Source organism: Leptinotarsa decemlineata, unplaced genomic scaffold (genome assembly GCF_025532065.1).
Source record: "Leptinotarsa decemlineata unplaced genomic scaffold, Ldec_3_MD MMD2_tig00000199_RagTag_RagTag, whole genome shotgun sequence".
NCBI classification, from domain to species: Eukaryota; Metazoa; Arthropoda; class Insecta; order Coleoptera; family Chrysomelidae; genus Leptinotarsa; species Leptinotarsa decemlineata.
In genome coordinates, this window is record NW_027412544.1 from 14,730,604 (window position 1) to 14,747,820 (window position 17,217).

At 34.6% G+C, this 17,217-nt stretch overlaps 1 protein-coding gene across 1 annotated transcript in view; it reads right to left on the reverse strand.

Moving 5' to 3' along the window:
• Nucleotides 1-17,217, reverse strand: part of nAChRalpha4 (nicotinic Acetylcholine Receptor alpha4) — a 700,819-nt gene that overhangs the window by 460,875 nt on the left and 222,727 nt on the right. Inside the window, exon 3 of the mRNA XM_074173005.1 lies at nt 12,791-12,900. Within this exon, the coding sequence (XP_074029106.1) occupies nt 12,791-12,900 (110 nt within the window). The remainder of the gene's footprint in view (nt 1-12,790; nt 12,901-17,217) is intronic.

The following is a 17,217-nucleotide window of genomic DNA, read 5'->3' on the forward strand; positions in this document are numbered from 1 at the left end:
GATGAAAGTATGTTTTGTGTATTTGTGAATTAACAAAAAATGGTACTGAGCTTTACATATGTGAGAAAATATATCAGGAGTTTAAAATCCAGGAGGGAAAAGTGCAAATGTGGAAATGGGAAACAATTTGAACAATTACGGAAATAGTTCATTTTTCTTCTCGAATTGTAGAAAGTTCGTTTCTTAAATTAATCTTAGTGTTGCTTGAACGATCAATTCTAAAATCGTCAAACATTCACAGCCTATAAATATTCTACCAAGAACGAATGTTCGACAACAATTTTTTTTTCGAAATTCTCTAGTTTTCAAACAACCTACTTGTAACTAGAACGTTTTCAAGTCCAATCCCAATCAAAATCTTCCCAGTCAAACACCAATGAATGTTTCAACAAGGCAAACGTTCAACAGAAATCAACCAGGTTCCTCTTTTCCTAGTAGACCTCAACAAAGGAACTTTATCTCAGAGGAACTTTTCAATACAGAAACGAATGATGTCGAATATCATTCACAAGATTCTGAAGTTGAAAATCAGAGTCAGTATGAAAATTTTGAAAATACTCAATGTAATCCTGATGAAAATTTTCAATTGATAGGCCAAGACATCAGTCAAATGTAGAAGCAGTGATAATATCTTCAAATTCAAGTAATTCTAGTGAATCACCCTATATAATTTTACCTGAATATAATTTGAAATTTTTAGTCGATATAAGTACGACTAAATCTTTTATTGATCCAAATCTAGCTTATAATCTATACCCTGATAGAATCCAATTCATTTCAAAAATCTTGTCAAAAACATAGTGCTTTCATTCCCATTTCAAAAGTATTTATCGTTTCTGAAAACCTGAAATTTTATTTATTGAAAGTAAATGAAGTAAAGGTTTCTCGTTCAGGAACTTTATCTGAAACTATTCATGTTCAAAAATCTAAAATATTAGGTTGGATTCTAGAAATATTGAGATGAGAGTATGTTTTGTGTATTTGTTAATTAACAAAAAATGGTACTGAGCTATACATATGTGAGAAAATATATCAGGAGTTTAAAATCCAGGATGGAAAAGTGCAAATGTGAAAATGGGAAACAATTTGAACAATTACGGAAATAGTTCATTTTTCTTCTCGAATTGTAGAAAGTTCGTTTCTTAAATTAATCGTAGTGTTGCTTGAATGATACTTTTATTTTTCATATGATTCATACGGCCAGTGTCATGATCACGAAGATCAAAATCCAGGCTGATACGCCGTAGTAGAATGGCATTTGCAGTACAAAATGTTTCGTCTGCCACTGCGGCAGACATAACCAATGATATATGCGTTCACAGTTAGGACGAAGGATATATTTCGAAGTCTCAACAAATGAAAGTTGTTGCTGCATAACCTTCCTACACATATATCACTGATGATATCCGCCGCAGTAGCAGGCGAAACGTTTAGTACTACAAGTTGCAGTCGCCCACGATATATCAATTCAGATTTTGTTTTTTTTTTTCCGGTTCTTTCATTAAATAGGTACTAATCAGTGAATTTATTTTGTTTACCCGAAAATATTGTCATCAGTACAACTATTGAAATGCTTATCAAAATATTCCGCCGGTGAATATTTCAGATTCCATACGAGTTTAGATTTCCTATAGCTAAAACAAGTTTGAACCTCTATCATTTCATATTTCTCCAAAAATGATTTATTTGCATGAATATATGGATACCAACAAAACAAGTGGAATGTTTTATGATGATTCACAATACTTGCAGAATAATCCGTTGGGGGATCTGAGTTTCACGATACCGAGCGAGAGTTCTTGTATAATTCAAAAACCCGTTCCCAGAATTGCATGTCATTCCTGAAATATTGCTTTCCGGTTAATCGATGAATATATGTTTCGAAAGTCTCCAGAGAAAAATGTTGAGGGAATATCGAAATAATTTTCTTCTTTATAAAAATACAGAGCTAATCACAAGTGTTGCCCCTCCTATCTAACTAGTTACTGGACTTTTGTTAGGAAAATCGTCAAGACACGTCAATTTCTGATTTCTACAGTTTACACTTTTGTATGAATAGTTCACCCCTGGATGATCCCTTACTGGGATTGAATAGCATTGGGTGGTAAGTGATAGCTCATTTGAAATAAGGTTTTATTTTCTATTCAGTCGTGCAAAGAAATAAACTACGAACAGTAAGGCAACTGAACTTCTGGCAAAAATAGAAACTATTTCAATTTCAGTCCTGACGCGTTTCAAAGTATCCTGAGTGACGTTAGCAGAAATTTGGGAAACTATCCTGGAATGCTATCGTAAAACGAATCCACATGTTTCTAAAAATGATATGATACCGAGAAAGGTTAATGCAGTCAAGCTACTGAAAAATAATTCCATGAAAATCAAAAGATAAATAGATGAGTACTATTCTGATCATTTCCACACTGATTTCAATTTGAGAGCCACCGGTAGACAGCTGTTTCAGCCTGTTGGGCAGTACCGGGCAGGCGGTCCTCGATTGAAGACAAAATGTAAATAACCAAGGAAACTACTCGGTAAAAAAAACTGAGTGAAAGCAGTTGTCGGTTTATTGGCCAAACCACTTGCGTGTCACACCAAAAGATGTTCCCACTTATGTCTCGCTTGCTTTTAGGTAGTTATTTTTATCAAGTACACAAGGTCACCCATTTGTTTCATATGGATGATCTTTAACTGTATGCCTCTGGAGAGAAGGATATGTATCATTCCTTGAGTACACGAATGATATCGGTATGAAATTTGGGGTAGACAGATGTGCGATGGTCCTTCTCAAAGAAGAACGATGCGGGGACTACAGAAAGGATGTGCAGCTCATAGATGGAGGCATCGTACACCATTTGGATGCCAAAGAGACATAAACTAATCTTTGGGTAGAACAACGCCACTCCTAAGAGGTAACAGAAGTGAAGAACTCTCTCCGTGGCAAGTATCAGCACGAACTTCGACAGATTTGGTCATCAGAACTGTCGGGAAAAAACAAAGTTGCTGCAACAAATGTTTGCCGTTACATTCTCACTCTACTCGTTTAGAGTAGTGAAGTAGACTAAGAAAGAGCTGTTTTAACTCGACGTTGATACCCGAAAAATGATGTATCCTTATAGGAGTCTGCATGTCAAGCATATGCGATCGCGGCATATTTTCATCGACATAAAGCTGCTCTGAGAGTGCTGTATTACCATCTAAGGCACTCTTACACTATTGACGAAATACCGGTGTTGCACTACGCTCCGGAGGATATTGAATCCGGTGTGGAGAACGAGAACTGCCGAATTTATTGGAACTATTCCTTGCCCATCCTCAGGCTTATACAAACGAATAAGCCTGATGTAGTCATTCTCCACCACCAGAGTAAGACGATATTTGTTGTGGAGTTTTCAGCTCCTGGCGAGACAAATATCGTCCGGAAAGAGGAGGAAAAACGGATGAATTATCGAGATTTTCTTTTCGAATTCCGCGCGCCCCCTCCCCGAATGTATCGGAGCTTCGAGAAATACGGCTTGAGCAGAGCATACTACTGTAAAAAAATGAAATGATAATAATGATTATAATAATAAAAGAACTCCACGCAAGAACTTCTCAGCGAATTCGACAGCTCGCTTGGCAAGATAAGCACAGTAGCTATTGTGTGGTCATATGTGCATTTTGTATATAAATACGAATTATTTCACCACCTAGGATAATCCCGCTGATCTAGCAGTACCAACACCCTGTTCCAAATGCTGACAAGACAGTTCTCACAGGAGCACACATTTTCGAAGCTTCGCATCCAGAATCAGTCAGATGTCATCCTTCAAAGTAACAGCACGTATAATTTTATATATTTTGTTTTTTTTTTAGTTTTTGTAACAATAAAAATATTTTTAAAAAGCAAGTTTAGTGCCGTGTCAAAATTACGCGTATCGTACGAGTGATTTTCGTTTCGATTAATTGGAAATCGAACCTTTGTGAACAGAATAACAGAACTTCAGGAAACCCAGTCAATCGAAGACCTGCAGAAAACTCCGTACCGAAGAGGAACTTCGAAAAGAGGAACTTCATCGTCCCCTTCTGCAAAGAAGAAACACTTGGTGAAGACAAAATCGCTGAACCAGGGTAGGCTCTTTATAGTGGTTAAGACAGCGATGGCCAAAAACTTGCTTTTATTGTGAGTACTTTATTGTGAGTTATGTCGCTTGAAAATATTTTTCAATCATTGTCTTCAGCTGATAAAGACAATTCTATTTCCAACCCAAATCCAAGAACTATTCGAGATTTTGTAAACCCCTTTTCAAATCGAACTAATTCAATTTCTCAATCAATTCCAATCAATAGTGGTAATACACCTTATAACCAGAACTCAGAAAAGAATATTTCAAACTCGTCAGAAATGGCAAATGTTTTCAAACCCGAATATTTAAATTGCGTTCCACAATTCGACGGGAACCCAAATGAACCTTATAGATATTTGAGTACTTCTGATAGCTTAATTACTCATTTTCATGATGAAGAGAATCCAAAATCTTTCCAAAATACATATCTATTGAATAGTTTGATTAGTAAACTATCAGGAAATGCTAAATTAGTAGTTAATATTCAAAATGTCACAACTTGGAATATTTCAAAAGACACACTGTATTGGAATTTTGCGGATCAACGAGATGAAGCCTGTTCGAATAGAGACATGGTTATGATGAAACGATACCCGACTGAAAAACCTCAACAATTTTTTTATCGAATTTTGCAAATTCCTAATCTGATTTGTTGCTATATTGATTCTCAGGACGCAGACAAAAATTCGAAAGTTTTGAAACGTAAATTATATAATTTGAATAATGAATAATATTCGACATTGATGTCGAATATTATTCACAAGATTCTGAAGTTGAAAATCAGAGTCAGTATGAAAATTTCGAAAATACTCAATGTTATCCTGATGAAAATGTTCAATTGATTGGCCAAGACATCATTCAAACGTAGAACCAGTGATAATATCACTATACCCTGATAGAATCCAAAATGATCCATTTCTAGTGTCAACCGTATTTCAAAAATCTTGTCACAAACATAGTGCTTTCATTTCCATTTCAAAAGTATTTATTGTTTCTGGAAACCTGAAATTTTATTTATTCGAATTTCACAATACATTTCGTGGAGTGATAGGTATTGATAACTTGAAATTACTTCAAGCAAATGTTAACTTGAGCAAAAGATTTTTGACAATACCTCATTCATAAATGAAATTACATTATCATAAAATAAAAAATGATTTGAACCTCATTACCATACTTCCCCGAAACGAACAAGTAATTAAAATACAAACATCTTGAAGCGACGGTGAAATTGTAATTCCTTATCAAAAGATCCACAACCAAGAAATTCCAGAGAGTTTGTCGATCGCGAGTAACGGAGAAGCACTAACAACTATATTAAATAGCAGTACGGATCAGATTACACTAGATTTCTCTGAACCTATTGTTGTTGGAAAGTTTGATAGAACATGCATACAAGAATTCAATTCTAATAATTTTGATGAGACAGACAAACGTAAACTGGACATGCACAGCGAGGGGAAACCAGCAAATCAGGAATAGCAGACCATGTTTGGACCCATCAACACAACATCGAGTGGTCCCAAGCTGAGATCTTGCACAGAGAGGAACATTGGTTTAGGAGAAAATTCAAGGAAGCCGCATACATGTTGTCCAACAACGTATTCAGCCAGGCCAGCGTAGAAATACCCAACATATGGAAACCCATCATCAAACGAAAAATGGCCAACTTCCGCCAAAACGGTCATCTCCCACGGAACCAGTGAAGCGGAAAATAAAAAGCAGGGATAAGTGAAAGTATTTCAACGACCTATAAATAGTCATTTCTCGTAGGAATCAGTCCAGTCATCACCCGAAGACGATTGTAGATACTAACAATAGAAACGTCGTGAACTAACGTGACTTGGAATCTCTACACTCTTTATTATTTTCTTTTTTCATTCCTTTATTTTTATTTATTCAATTGTTATATTTTTACTTGTAGTTTATTTCACTATTATTTCATTTCAGGTTTATTTTTGCTTAATATAATTGTTATTTTCAGCTATTCATTCTTAATTATTCTTTTTTAGTTGTTTCAGGGATTTCAAATCATTTTATATAGTAGACAATGGAAGTCCAAACTAGTGAAATTCATCATGAAACATTGTCAATCACCTTCAAACAAACGTAAACTGGACATATCTAATATTAGAACTGACCATTTGAATGTCGAAGAAAAATCAATGATAGAAAAATTATGTTTAGAATTTTCCGATATTTTTTACCATGAGGATGAACCGCTTACTTTTACAAATAAAACTAAACATCGTATAAAGACAACTGATGTAATACTCGTTTATACAAAGACATACAGATATCCATTCATTCACAAAATAGAAGTCCAAACACAAATTCAAAAAATTTTAGATCAAAAAATTATAAGGCCTAGTAATTCACCTTGGTCATCCCCAATTTGAGTCGTCCCTAAGAAAATGGATGCCTCCGGTAAACAAAAATGGCGAGTTGTTGTAGATTACCGGAAGCTTAATGAGAAAACAATTAATGATGAGTATCCCTTGCCGAATATAACCGATTCACTAGATAAACTAGGTAGATGCCAATATTTTTCGACTTAAGATCTTGCCAGCGGATTCCACCAAATTGAAATGTGTGAGAAGACATCGAAAAAACAGCATTCAATACAGAAAATGGGTAGTAGAGAATATGCTTAGAGGTATTCGAAACGAAAAATGCTTAGTTTATTTAGATGACATAATCATCTTTTATACATCTCTCCAAGAGCACATCGAAAGGTTGAGAGCCGTTTTCCAAAGACTCAGAGAGTCAAACTTCAAAATCCAACTTGATAAGTCTTATGACTTATCAAGTTGACTATGACTTGATAAGTCATAATTTTTACGAAAAGAAGTGGCTTATCTTGGCCATATTGTTACTCCGAACGGTGTGAAACCAAATACAGATGAAATTAAATCAATTAAGAACTACCACATTCCAAAAACAACTAAACAAATTAAAGGATTTTAGGACTGTAATGATATTATAGACGATTCATTAATAACTTCGCAAAATTAACGAAACCACTTACCAAATGCTTGAAGAAGGGTGCACAGATCATCCACGATGAAGAATTTCTATCGTGTTTCGAAACTTGTAAAAAGTTACTAATTAACGAACCAATCCTTCAGTATCCAAATTTTACTAAACCATTCAATTTAACAACGGACGCCTCAAACGTAGCTTTGACTGCGGTCTTGAGCCAAGGACTTATTGGAAAAGACCTTCCAGTAGCATACGCTTCAAGTACTCCAAACGACTCCGAATCAAATTACAGCACAATAGAAAAAGAACTATCGACTATTGTCTGGGAAACCAAATATTTTTGTCCTTACCTTTTTGGCAGGTAATTTAATATGGTCACGGATCATAAACCACTCCAATGGATATTTTCAATGGAAGACCAGAGTTCTAAATTGCTAAGATGGTGAATTGAATTCTGAGAATATCAATATGATATAATTTACAAAATAGGGTCATCCAATTCGAATGCTAATGCACTTTCACGTAATGAACTACACACACAAGAGTCAAAGACTTTTTGGGAAGAACTAGATGAGATAATCGAATAGTCCGAACGTCTAGCCGGCCCATCTATTACTTTTGGCAAACAAAATAATGGTAACCCCAACTTAAATACCCCAGACTACCAACCATCTTCGGATATATTAAAAATAGGTAAACCTCTTCAAGATAATATTTTTATGATAGTTAATACCGACACAGAAACTATTGAAACTCCTGAAAAACATGAACTTAACCCAATTGAAGAAATTGATGACGTTACCGTACACACTAATAGCGAGGAAAATCCAATTGTTGAAATACCCATTTCAGAATCCCGAGTAAATTTTGGTCAAAACCAAATTATTTTCCAATCTGTTCTTCATTCACCATCTAAACCAAAAATAACGATCTTATTTGAGATGAAACAGAGAATGACTGTTCAGCTTTCTTTAAATAACTTTGAAAGAGACGTAATCGATTTTGTAAAAGAATATATAGCATCTAACATACCTTATTATCTTTACTTTGAAAATTCAGATAATTATGAACGATTTTGTGGAGTAATCAGACAAAATTTCAAATGGCTTTCATTAAAATTTAAAAGATGTAAAATCAAATTAATTGATGTCACAGATGGAAAAGAAGCTTCAGAACTGATACAGGCATATCACGAAGGTAAAAGTAATCATAGAGGCATTGACGAGACTGAACAAAAACTCAAAAGCCTTTATTATTGGCCAAATATGAAAGATTATATTCAAACCTTTATTACCGAGTGTGAAATCTGTCAACGAAGTAAATACGAAAGACATCCTATCAAAACAAGAATGAATATAACTCCGACCGCCACCAATCCATTCGAAATTATCCACATTGACTTTTATACTATAGAAAAAAATAAATTTCTTACTATTATAGGCAGTTTTTCGAAATACGCGCAAGCATATCATTTGCCCTTTTTATCGGCTACCGATATAGCTGATAATCTTTTAATTTTTTCCCACATCATGTCGTACCTATCCAAATCATAGTTGACAACGGATCTGAATTTAAAAACACAGTTATTGAAGAACTTATCAAACTGCATAAAGTTCATGTACATTCTGCTCACCCAATCATCCCCAATCAAACGGATAAATTGAAAGATTTCACTCTACTCTCATTGAACACATTAGACTTCTTAATACTAGAGGATTTCTTGAAACACCGCCTCAAACGAAAATGGTTTACGATATACTTGCATACAGTCACTCAATACATTCTGCAACGAAATTAAAACCCATCGATATAGTTAATGGACGTATCACCAATGAAAATCCATTCGATATCGACATAGACAATATTCTTCTCAATAACTATACAAATGACCATCGAGAAAAAACTAAATCACTTTGCACGGAAATAAACAGAAAAATAATGAATCGAAAAGAAAAGGTTACTTCAAAATCTCTTGAAACGCGCGATAACCTAGAAATGTTCAAATCTAATTTTAAAACTTACGTCAAAAAACACTTGAGACAAAAACACGCTAACAAATTTGAAAAACCGACCACTATCACAAAAGTAGACGAATCTCTGAAGACAGTTTCCGCAGAACATCATGAAAAAGTACACATGGACAATTTAAAAAGACCAAGAAAGAAGTGCTATGATTTCAATGAATAGTTCATTTCATTTCTTTTCAGAATACCTTTTGTATTCGAACTTCAAGACAGAATAACATTAAAAACCATGGAAAACAATCCTTGTATGATACCTTCAAAATTGGGCACACTGATACATTACTATGACCTGAATCCATTCATAACTGAAATCTAAAAACTGTACGACCAATACGGACGAACTTTAGAAGCACTCAGTATAAACAAAAACAATATTTCCTCAGCTGAAACAGAAAATTACATCAAAATTTTGACTTTGAGAAAAGACAAGACTGAATCCAAATTGCAACAAAAATCACAAATCCCAAACGAATTAAAAGAGGATTGATTAATGGTATTGGCTCGATATTTAAATCAATTACAGGAAACAGAAGACGGCGAGCGGTACGAAAATCTTATTAGAGAACTTCAAAACAACCAAAAAGTATTGGCTTCTAGTGTTGTGAAACAACATTCAGTTTCAATCAATTTGATCAATAAATTCAATCAAACTATTCAACAAATAATTCACAATGAAAGAAACATTAGTTCATATTGCTGCCATATTCCAAACAAAGAGTTATAAAGAAAATAGAGCATATGTTCACGATATACTCAACTAAATGATTGATATGTTTGGAATAGTCAACTCTACCTTACAGGACATTGAAAATTCCATAGCATTCGCGAAACTCAACATTATGCAATCAAGCATAGTGAAACCCACTGACTTATATGCCGAAATACTTAAAATACACGGAATTATTGCAAATAATCAATTTTCTATTGATATTACTCTAAAAAACATCTTGAAATTAGAGAAAATCATAAACATCGAATGTTTTATTCTGAATAATGGAATAACCTTTCTTCTTCATGTTCCAATCACATATCCATACGTTTTCGATTACTTTCACTTATATTCAATCCCTACATATAGTCAAAGTCAGTTCAAGGCACTTATACCCAAAAATTCATTTTTACTGAAGAACTTCACATTTAAAAGCGACGATTATGTCAAGGTCGAACCACAATTCTATGTCTGCAAGAAAATGCCGATTAGAGAAATTTCTGGAAACTTCTGGAAATCTCTGTGAGCTGCTACTCCTGAAGATGGAAGACACTTCCACATGGAGACAAATCGTTGTTTGGATTACTAAGCCAATAGCTAACCAACTGAAGGACTTTACCCAAGGGATAGCGATATTTCCAAATGAAACGACAATCCACCTGCAATGTAATGAACAAGAGGAAGTTCAAAGACTAATTGGATCCTATTTAATTGATATTCCAGTAGGCTGCAAAATCAAGGCAAATCAAACTGAAATAATCAATGAAGAAAATGTAATCAATAGCAATCAAATAATATTGATTCCCCAATTGAACCAAGATCACAACCCTCCAAGAAGTGTGAATATGAGCTTTCAATCGGACGATGTTGACCTGGAAGAACTCCATTTGATAACAATCCTGACATAACATTCAACAAAGGCGGACTTTACCAATCACCGAGTATATAGACTTTAGTGATTTACTCAGCGATCATATCAATGATAGTTTACTTCTTGTACAGAAAAAATGTACTTCGATGTTGAATCAATAAGAAGGCAAGTCAAGAAGAGAACCATCTATAAGTGATAAATGGAGTAACCGATCTATCCACTATTCAACTACCCCGCTACGCATGATAGTTCAATCTTCGGGGGAAGGAATTATCTCACCACCTAGGACAATCCCGCTGACCTAGCAGTACCACCACCCTGTTCCAGATGCTAACAAGACACTTCTCACAGGAGCACATCCAGAATCAGTCAGATTTAATTATTCAAAGTAACAACACGTATAATTTCATATATTTTGTATTTCTATTTTCAAGTTTTGTAACAAAAAAATATTTTTAAAAAGCAAGTTTAGTGCCGTCGATAGTTAATTCACGTTAATTCATTAGTTGAATAATTCATATTCCATCGTATGTCTGTTACTACTCATTGACATTTTCCGTTCACTTTTTTTTCAATTCAAGGGAAATGAAGTCATATTATCGGGCACCTAGAAAATGGAAAGATTTCTGCAATACATTTTTTGTGTCTTGTAGCATAACAACTGAAGTTGTTACGAATGATATGCGGTCTCAGATTGATTTTATGTAAGCATGATTGTCTAATATTGAAAAGAGAAAAATAGGTTTATATGGTGAGCATAAGGTATATGGTAGATATTTTTGATAAATGAAATTAAAAACTTTTTCAACGACTTCAAATGGTTTTTTGCTGCATAATCCGATGCAATAATACCATAATTTCAATTATTTTGAAAGAGTGAACAATAAAGTATTCGAAAATATTTATTTTTTATTACTTTTTGTATATTACTTTCACTGAGATATATTTGTTAATTTTCCAGATTAAAAAATATACAAGACACCGGACCATAAGATGGCGATAAGAGTACCAGTCATTTTGATTGGGTAAGAATTTCCTGTGGAAATTTGAACTTCATTCCTTAAGTAAACGAAGTTTTAAAAAGACGCAAAAGATTTGAGTTAGTCGTGCGCGGACTCGCGAGTAGTTCGTGGTCTTTTGACCTGGTCGCTTCAACTCCCCGGGTAGGGTCCTGAAGACACTGTGTCGCGAAGGGTTTCAGATTTGTTAATTATTCGCGGTTTAATTGAATTGAGGTGAAAAAGGGTAGTAGCGTACGAAGACAGAATTAGGCCAGTGGAATTTCCTACAGAGACTGGGAAATCCTCGAGTACAGTAAAAATACGCATTCGAGAAGTAATCTCGATATTGAAAATGTATTTCAAGCAATATTCAAAAGCAACTTTGGAACCGAATATCACTTCCAAAATCTTTCAAAGGGACAAATCGCACTATATCCTACGGTTGGATATCAAGATCAATAAATAAATGTATCAAGAAATAGTGACACAGAAAATTGTTTTCAATACTTTCCAATGATTTTAAATTATTTTTTTTGCATGTTTCTATGAATACTTATACCATAGTTTAGATAATTCGGAAGAGAGAATAATGAAGTATTCAAAGATATTATATTCTCAGGGTATCCTACAGATGATTGAAATTGTATGAATGCAGAGAAATTTCTGTTATGGAATTGATATTTCAATTGACAATATGTTATTCTGATTGTTTAAAACCTTCATTCAAATTTAAATTCTATTATGATCGAGTCAATGACATACAGAATCTCACTAAACTTATGATACGTTTGTTTTTAGGAAATATCATATTACCACTGTTACTTTTCATTTCATATCAAATTATCAATACAAAGATACCGGTTATGTCTTTGAAATTTATTCAAGGGAAAAGTGATATATTATGTGAAATATTTTTACGACTTTGAAAACATCATAAGACTACATCCTGAATAGAAGTAATGTCCAAAATTCCAGCCTATCACGAGAAGAGTTCGTTACTATATACAATATTATCTGAAACTAAATGGTTAGTAGTCAAACTACATAGTTACAAACGTCTAGACAACAAAAAGACAGATAAGTCTGGAATGGGTACTCACTTATTATAGAGAACAATGTCTGGTCTCCAAATATGATCCGATGGAACATGGAGCATATGAACACCTCCATATTCCTTTGGTTCCCATCGTAGCTTATAATCATACCATGACTGAAACAAAAAAATAATCATAATTTTTTATTTTTCGACAACAAGTCAGAAAACCTAATTATCCACATGGAGGCTCATTTCCAATCTCATCATAAGAATAATGGATAATTCAACGTTACATTTTTGAAAAGAAGAATCAGGACCATCTTGTAAGGTTATTTCAAAAATTTTGCCCGTTTTGATGTTGTGCGTTTGTTGCTCCATATCTCAATGAACATTTATTTTACTGTGTCGTGGTATAGGTACACTGATCGATAGAGAATTTTGTAGAGAACTCACATTTTTGCCTTTTTTTCAGCTCATTAATATACGATGTCGTTAAGCAATTTTCTACACGTATTGGAATTGAAACAAAGAGTTGCTGAAATAGCCCGGAAAATTAACTAGTCATTTGGCAATGATATTGTTAATGAACGCACTGCTTGATGTGTTGGTTTGCGAAATTTCGTTCCGGAGATTTTATCCTCGAAGATAAGCCCCGAAGTGGTCAACCTACAGTAAGCCAATACGACTATTTGAGGACCCTTGTGGAGACTGATCCATTATAAACGGTTCGTTGGATGGCGAAAGAACTGGACGTCAGCTCCCGTTTGATTTTTGATGATTTAAAAAGTACTGCAGTAGTCAAAAATCTCGAAAAGTGGATGCTTCACGATTTGAACGACAGAAACTGTCAGGTTTCAAAGTCCGTTCTTCTTTGCTTTTGCTCAACCAAAACGATATTTTTTGGATCGGATTGCCTGATGAAAAATTAATCCTATATGACAACATGAGTCATTGAGGAGAGTAATAGGACACCGATGAACCACCCAGGCACTTCCCAAAAGCGGAAACCCAACGAAAAGAGACCATAGTTACTGTATGAGGGTCAACGGCTGATTTGATTACTATAAATTTCTGCAATCCTGTAGCGTTTACAAAAACGTACTGTATTTTTTATTTAATTTTTATGTTACCGAAGGTGATCTTAGATGATTTTGAAGAAAGATTCCTGAGGAGTTGGCAATCCAAGTTATACCTCCTTATTTTTTGATAAAACATCTTTGAATGAAACATTCCTTTTTTATTACTCATAAAAATTTCCGAATTTTCTCGAATGTCCTTTGTTTTTCATTCTCTCAACACACGTATGATAATTAGATTCTGGTACAGATTCGTAAGTTTTTCTTCTCAATAGGAACAATTCCATCGCATCCCTTCGAGATAGAATTTCTATATTCGTTAAACCGAAAGTCAGGAATGAGGTGTTGTCGAAATTATTTGGGTGAATTTCTCAGAATATACTTGCGCCGTGGGTGATCCTTGATCATGAGAATGCCAAGGAGATGTGACATATTGGAAGATAGTGGTGAACGAGAATTTTGAGAAGGGATTTGTTCAGTGGTGAGCCGTGTGGTTCAATTTCAAGAATTTGAACGAAATTGTTTCGAATATAGTTCCATAAAAGGGTTTCTGAGGGTTCTACTGGGTCACAACGACTTTTCCAGAACATGCGACGTCATCTCTTTGAAAACATTTTTCGTGTTTTTTTTTGGTTAACAGAACCCTTCGTTTAGAAAATATAAAAACTCATGTCGATCATATCCATTACATATGAGATTCACCTTTTAGAGAATCGAACTGTTGAATGAATTAACATTATGGAAATTGTTTTTCCAGGGTTTAAGTGTTGAAGACTTTTTATGACAGTTTATGACAGAACAAGGACTTCCATCTCTGATTGCCGCACGTAATAGATTTTCAGTTAATTTGCCGAATGGTGGGTTTTCCATTCGTCCAGTTCAAATAAATGTCATTTTCCACGTTTTACAAAGAGTCTAAGTCCATTTTATCAAGTAAAAAATTCGTGCTTCAAGTCTGTCCCGTTCTTGGTCGAAGAAAACTACAGCTACAGCTCGACGAGAAACTAATAGGCAAATATTACTTACACTTGACTCATTTCTCCGAAAATAACTATTTTTTGCATTAGAAATACTGATTTATCGACACGATACATTTATTAAATTTTGTGAATATCAAGTATCTTCAGAATATCTAGGGCGCCAGCTGCAGGGGGAGCGTTCATAAAATGAAGTTACATTTCCATCATTGTTTCTCCATACCGGTATATTATCGAAGGCTGAAATTTTGTACGTAGGTTTGTTTCATATTGTAGATTAGCTATGAGAAAGGATTTTTCATTTTCTTTTATTTTCTTCCGCGAGGGAGAAAGGGCAGTCCATAAAAAAAGTTATCACTGTTTTTCCACACCAGTATATTTTCGGAGCATGAAATTTTGTATGTGTGTTAGTTTCATATTGTAGATGTGCAATTAGGAAGGATTTTCAAATGTTTTAACTGGAGCGCCCTCCTGAGGATAAAAGGAGCGCGTTTACATTTGAAAATTAATTTTCTTCATTATTTCTTCGTACCGCTATACTTTCGGAGACTGAAATTTTATATGTAGGTTCCTTTCGTGTTGTAAATGTGCAGTGAAAAAGAATTGTAACGAATCTGAAGCCGTCCCTGACCGATATCTCAGCCGGCGAATAAACACATGACATCACCGCGAAAGAGTGCAGTCTGACTCGCCGGGAAAATACTAGGCGAGTACAGAGACCAACAGAGAAATCTAGAACGATCGTAACCGATATATAAGCCCTGCTTCTCGTCCAGAGATGGCAGTCGAATTCAGAAAGTGAATCGAGCAGTTAAATAAAAAATTCAAATAGTGAAAATGAATTAAGTGCTAAGTGTTGTGAATGAATTAGTTTGCGATAGTGAAATATTGTTAGAAATAAATTTGTTTGAGACAGTAAATTCTTCAATTCGTTACAGAATTTTCAATTATTTCAACGGGGGCACCCCCTGGAAATAAAAGGAACGCGTTTATATATGGAAATTACGTTTTTCCGTACCCATATATTCTCGAAGGCTGAAATTTTGTATGAAGGTTCGTTTTATGTTGTAGTGTGTAATAAGAGAGAATTTTCAAATGTTCCAAATGGGGCGACCAGCCGCGGGGGAAAAAGGAGCCTCCATAAAACAAAATTATATTTCCATCAATGTTTCTCCAAACCGCTATTTTGTCGGAGGCTAAAATTTTGTATGTAAAATCGTCTCGTGTTCCAGATGTGCAATAAAAAAAGTTGTATGTGAAAATGGTCTATGGTATATTTCGTATCAGCATTGCACCCGTGTAAAGCTGGGGCGGATCACTAGTGAAGTACATATATGCAAGTGAGGTTGAAGTAATAATAAAATCGTTAGGCGTAGTGTTTACATCTTCATCCAGGTTACGCTGCCCAACGATTTTATCATCTGATCAATTCCGTAGATTGCTTAGCAGAGTTGTGTGATGACTGTTACCTAGGACCTTTCGAATTATTTTTTGTTTTCAGTACATTTTTCAATCAAAAAAAGTTTTTAGTTTCTAATTTTCATCCACCCTAATGCCACACAGTTCTCGGCACCTTTTAGCTTAATTTGGGTGGTATATCGCTAACGGCGTATCATTTTTGGCCACCCTAACGCCACACAGCTGTCGACACTATACAAAATTTCGACTTGGGTGGAAGATCCATGCTTGCATCCCGATTCTGAGTTGACATAGGTTTTTGTATGGATTTTATTGGATTTGCATCTTTCCATAGTGTACTAATATAGCACTAGTGAAGTTCTGTCATTTGAAATCCATATAGAGGTAGTTGTGAAAAAAATGTAATCCGCCATTTTGTAACTGTAGCCATCTTGAGTTTGCATCTTTTTCAAAGTGTACTTCTATTATACTAGTTAAGCACTGCCATTCGATACCCATATTGAGGTAGTTGTGAAAAAAATATGTAATCTGCCAATTTGTGGCTGCGGCATCTTGGATACAATGATACAGAATCTATTAAATTGTATTGTCATCAAAACTAAATGTGTGTAACAAATTTCAGATCGATCTGTCAACAGGAAGGGGTTAAATTTTCGTTACTGAATTCAACCCGAATAAATAAACCAACAAACAAACAGGGTAAGCGGAATAAAACCGTTCAAAAAATGAAACTGGCCTGTTTTCCGGATTATCGTTTGTTCAGTTTCCCACCAAACGTACATTTTCTGCAGAATTCGATGTCGGTTCTCGGAATTGAAGAATATATCTTTTGTGAGTAGGGTATATAAATCTAATAACTGAAGTCATAATATAATCTCAAATAGGTCACAAAGTATCACAAATAGATTATTTCAGACAAATAATCCTTCTGTGTGAAACGAGACGTAATATTTCATCAATTTATCAAAATTTTAAAGCTGTGTAGAACTCTGGAATGTGTTCACATTGAAAAGAACATA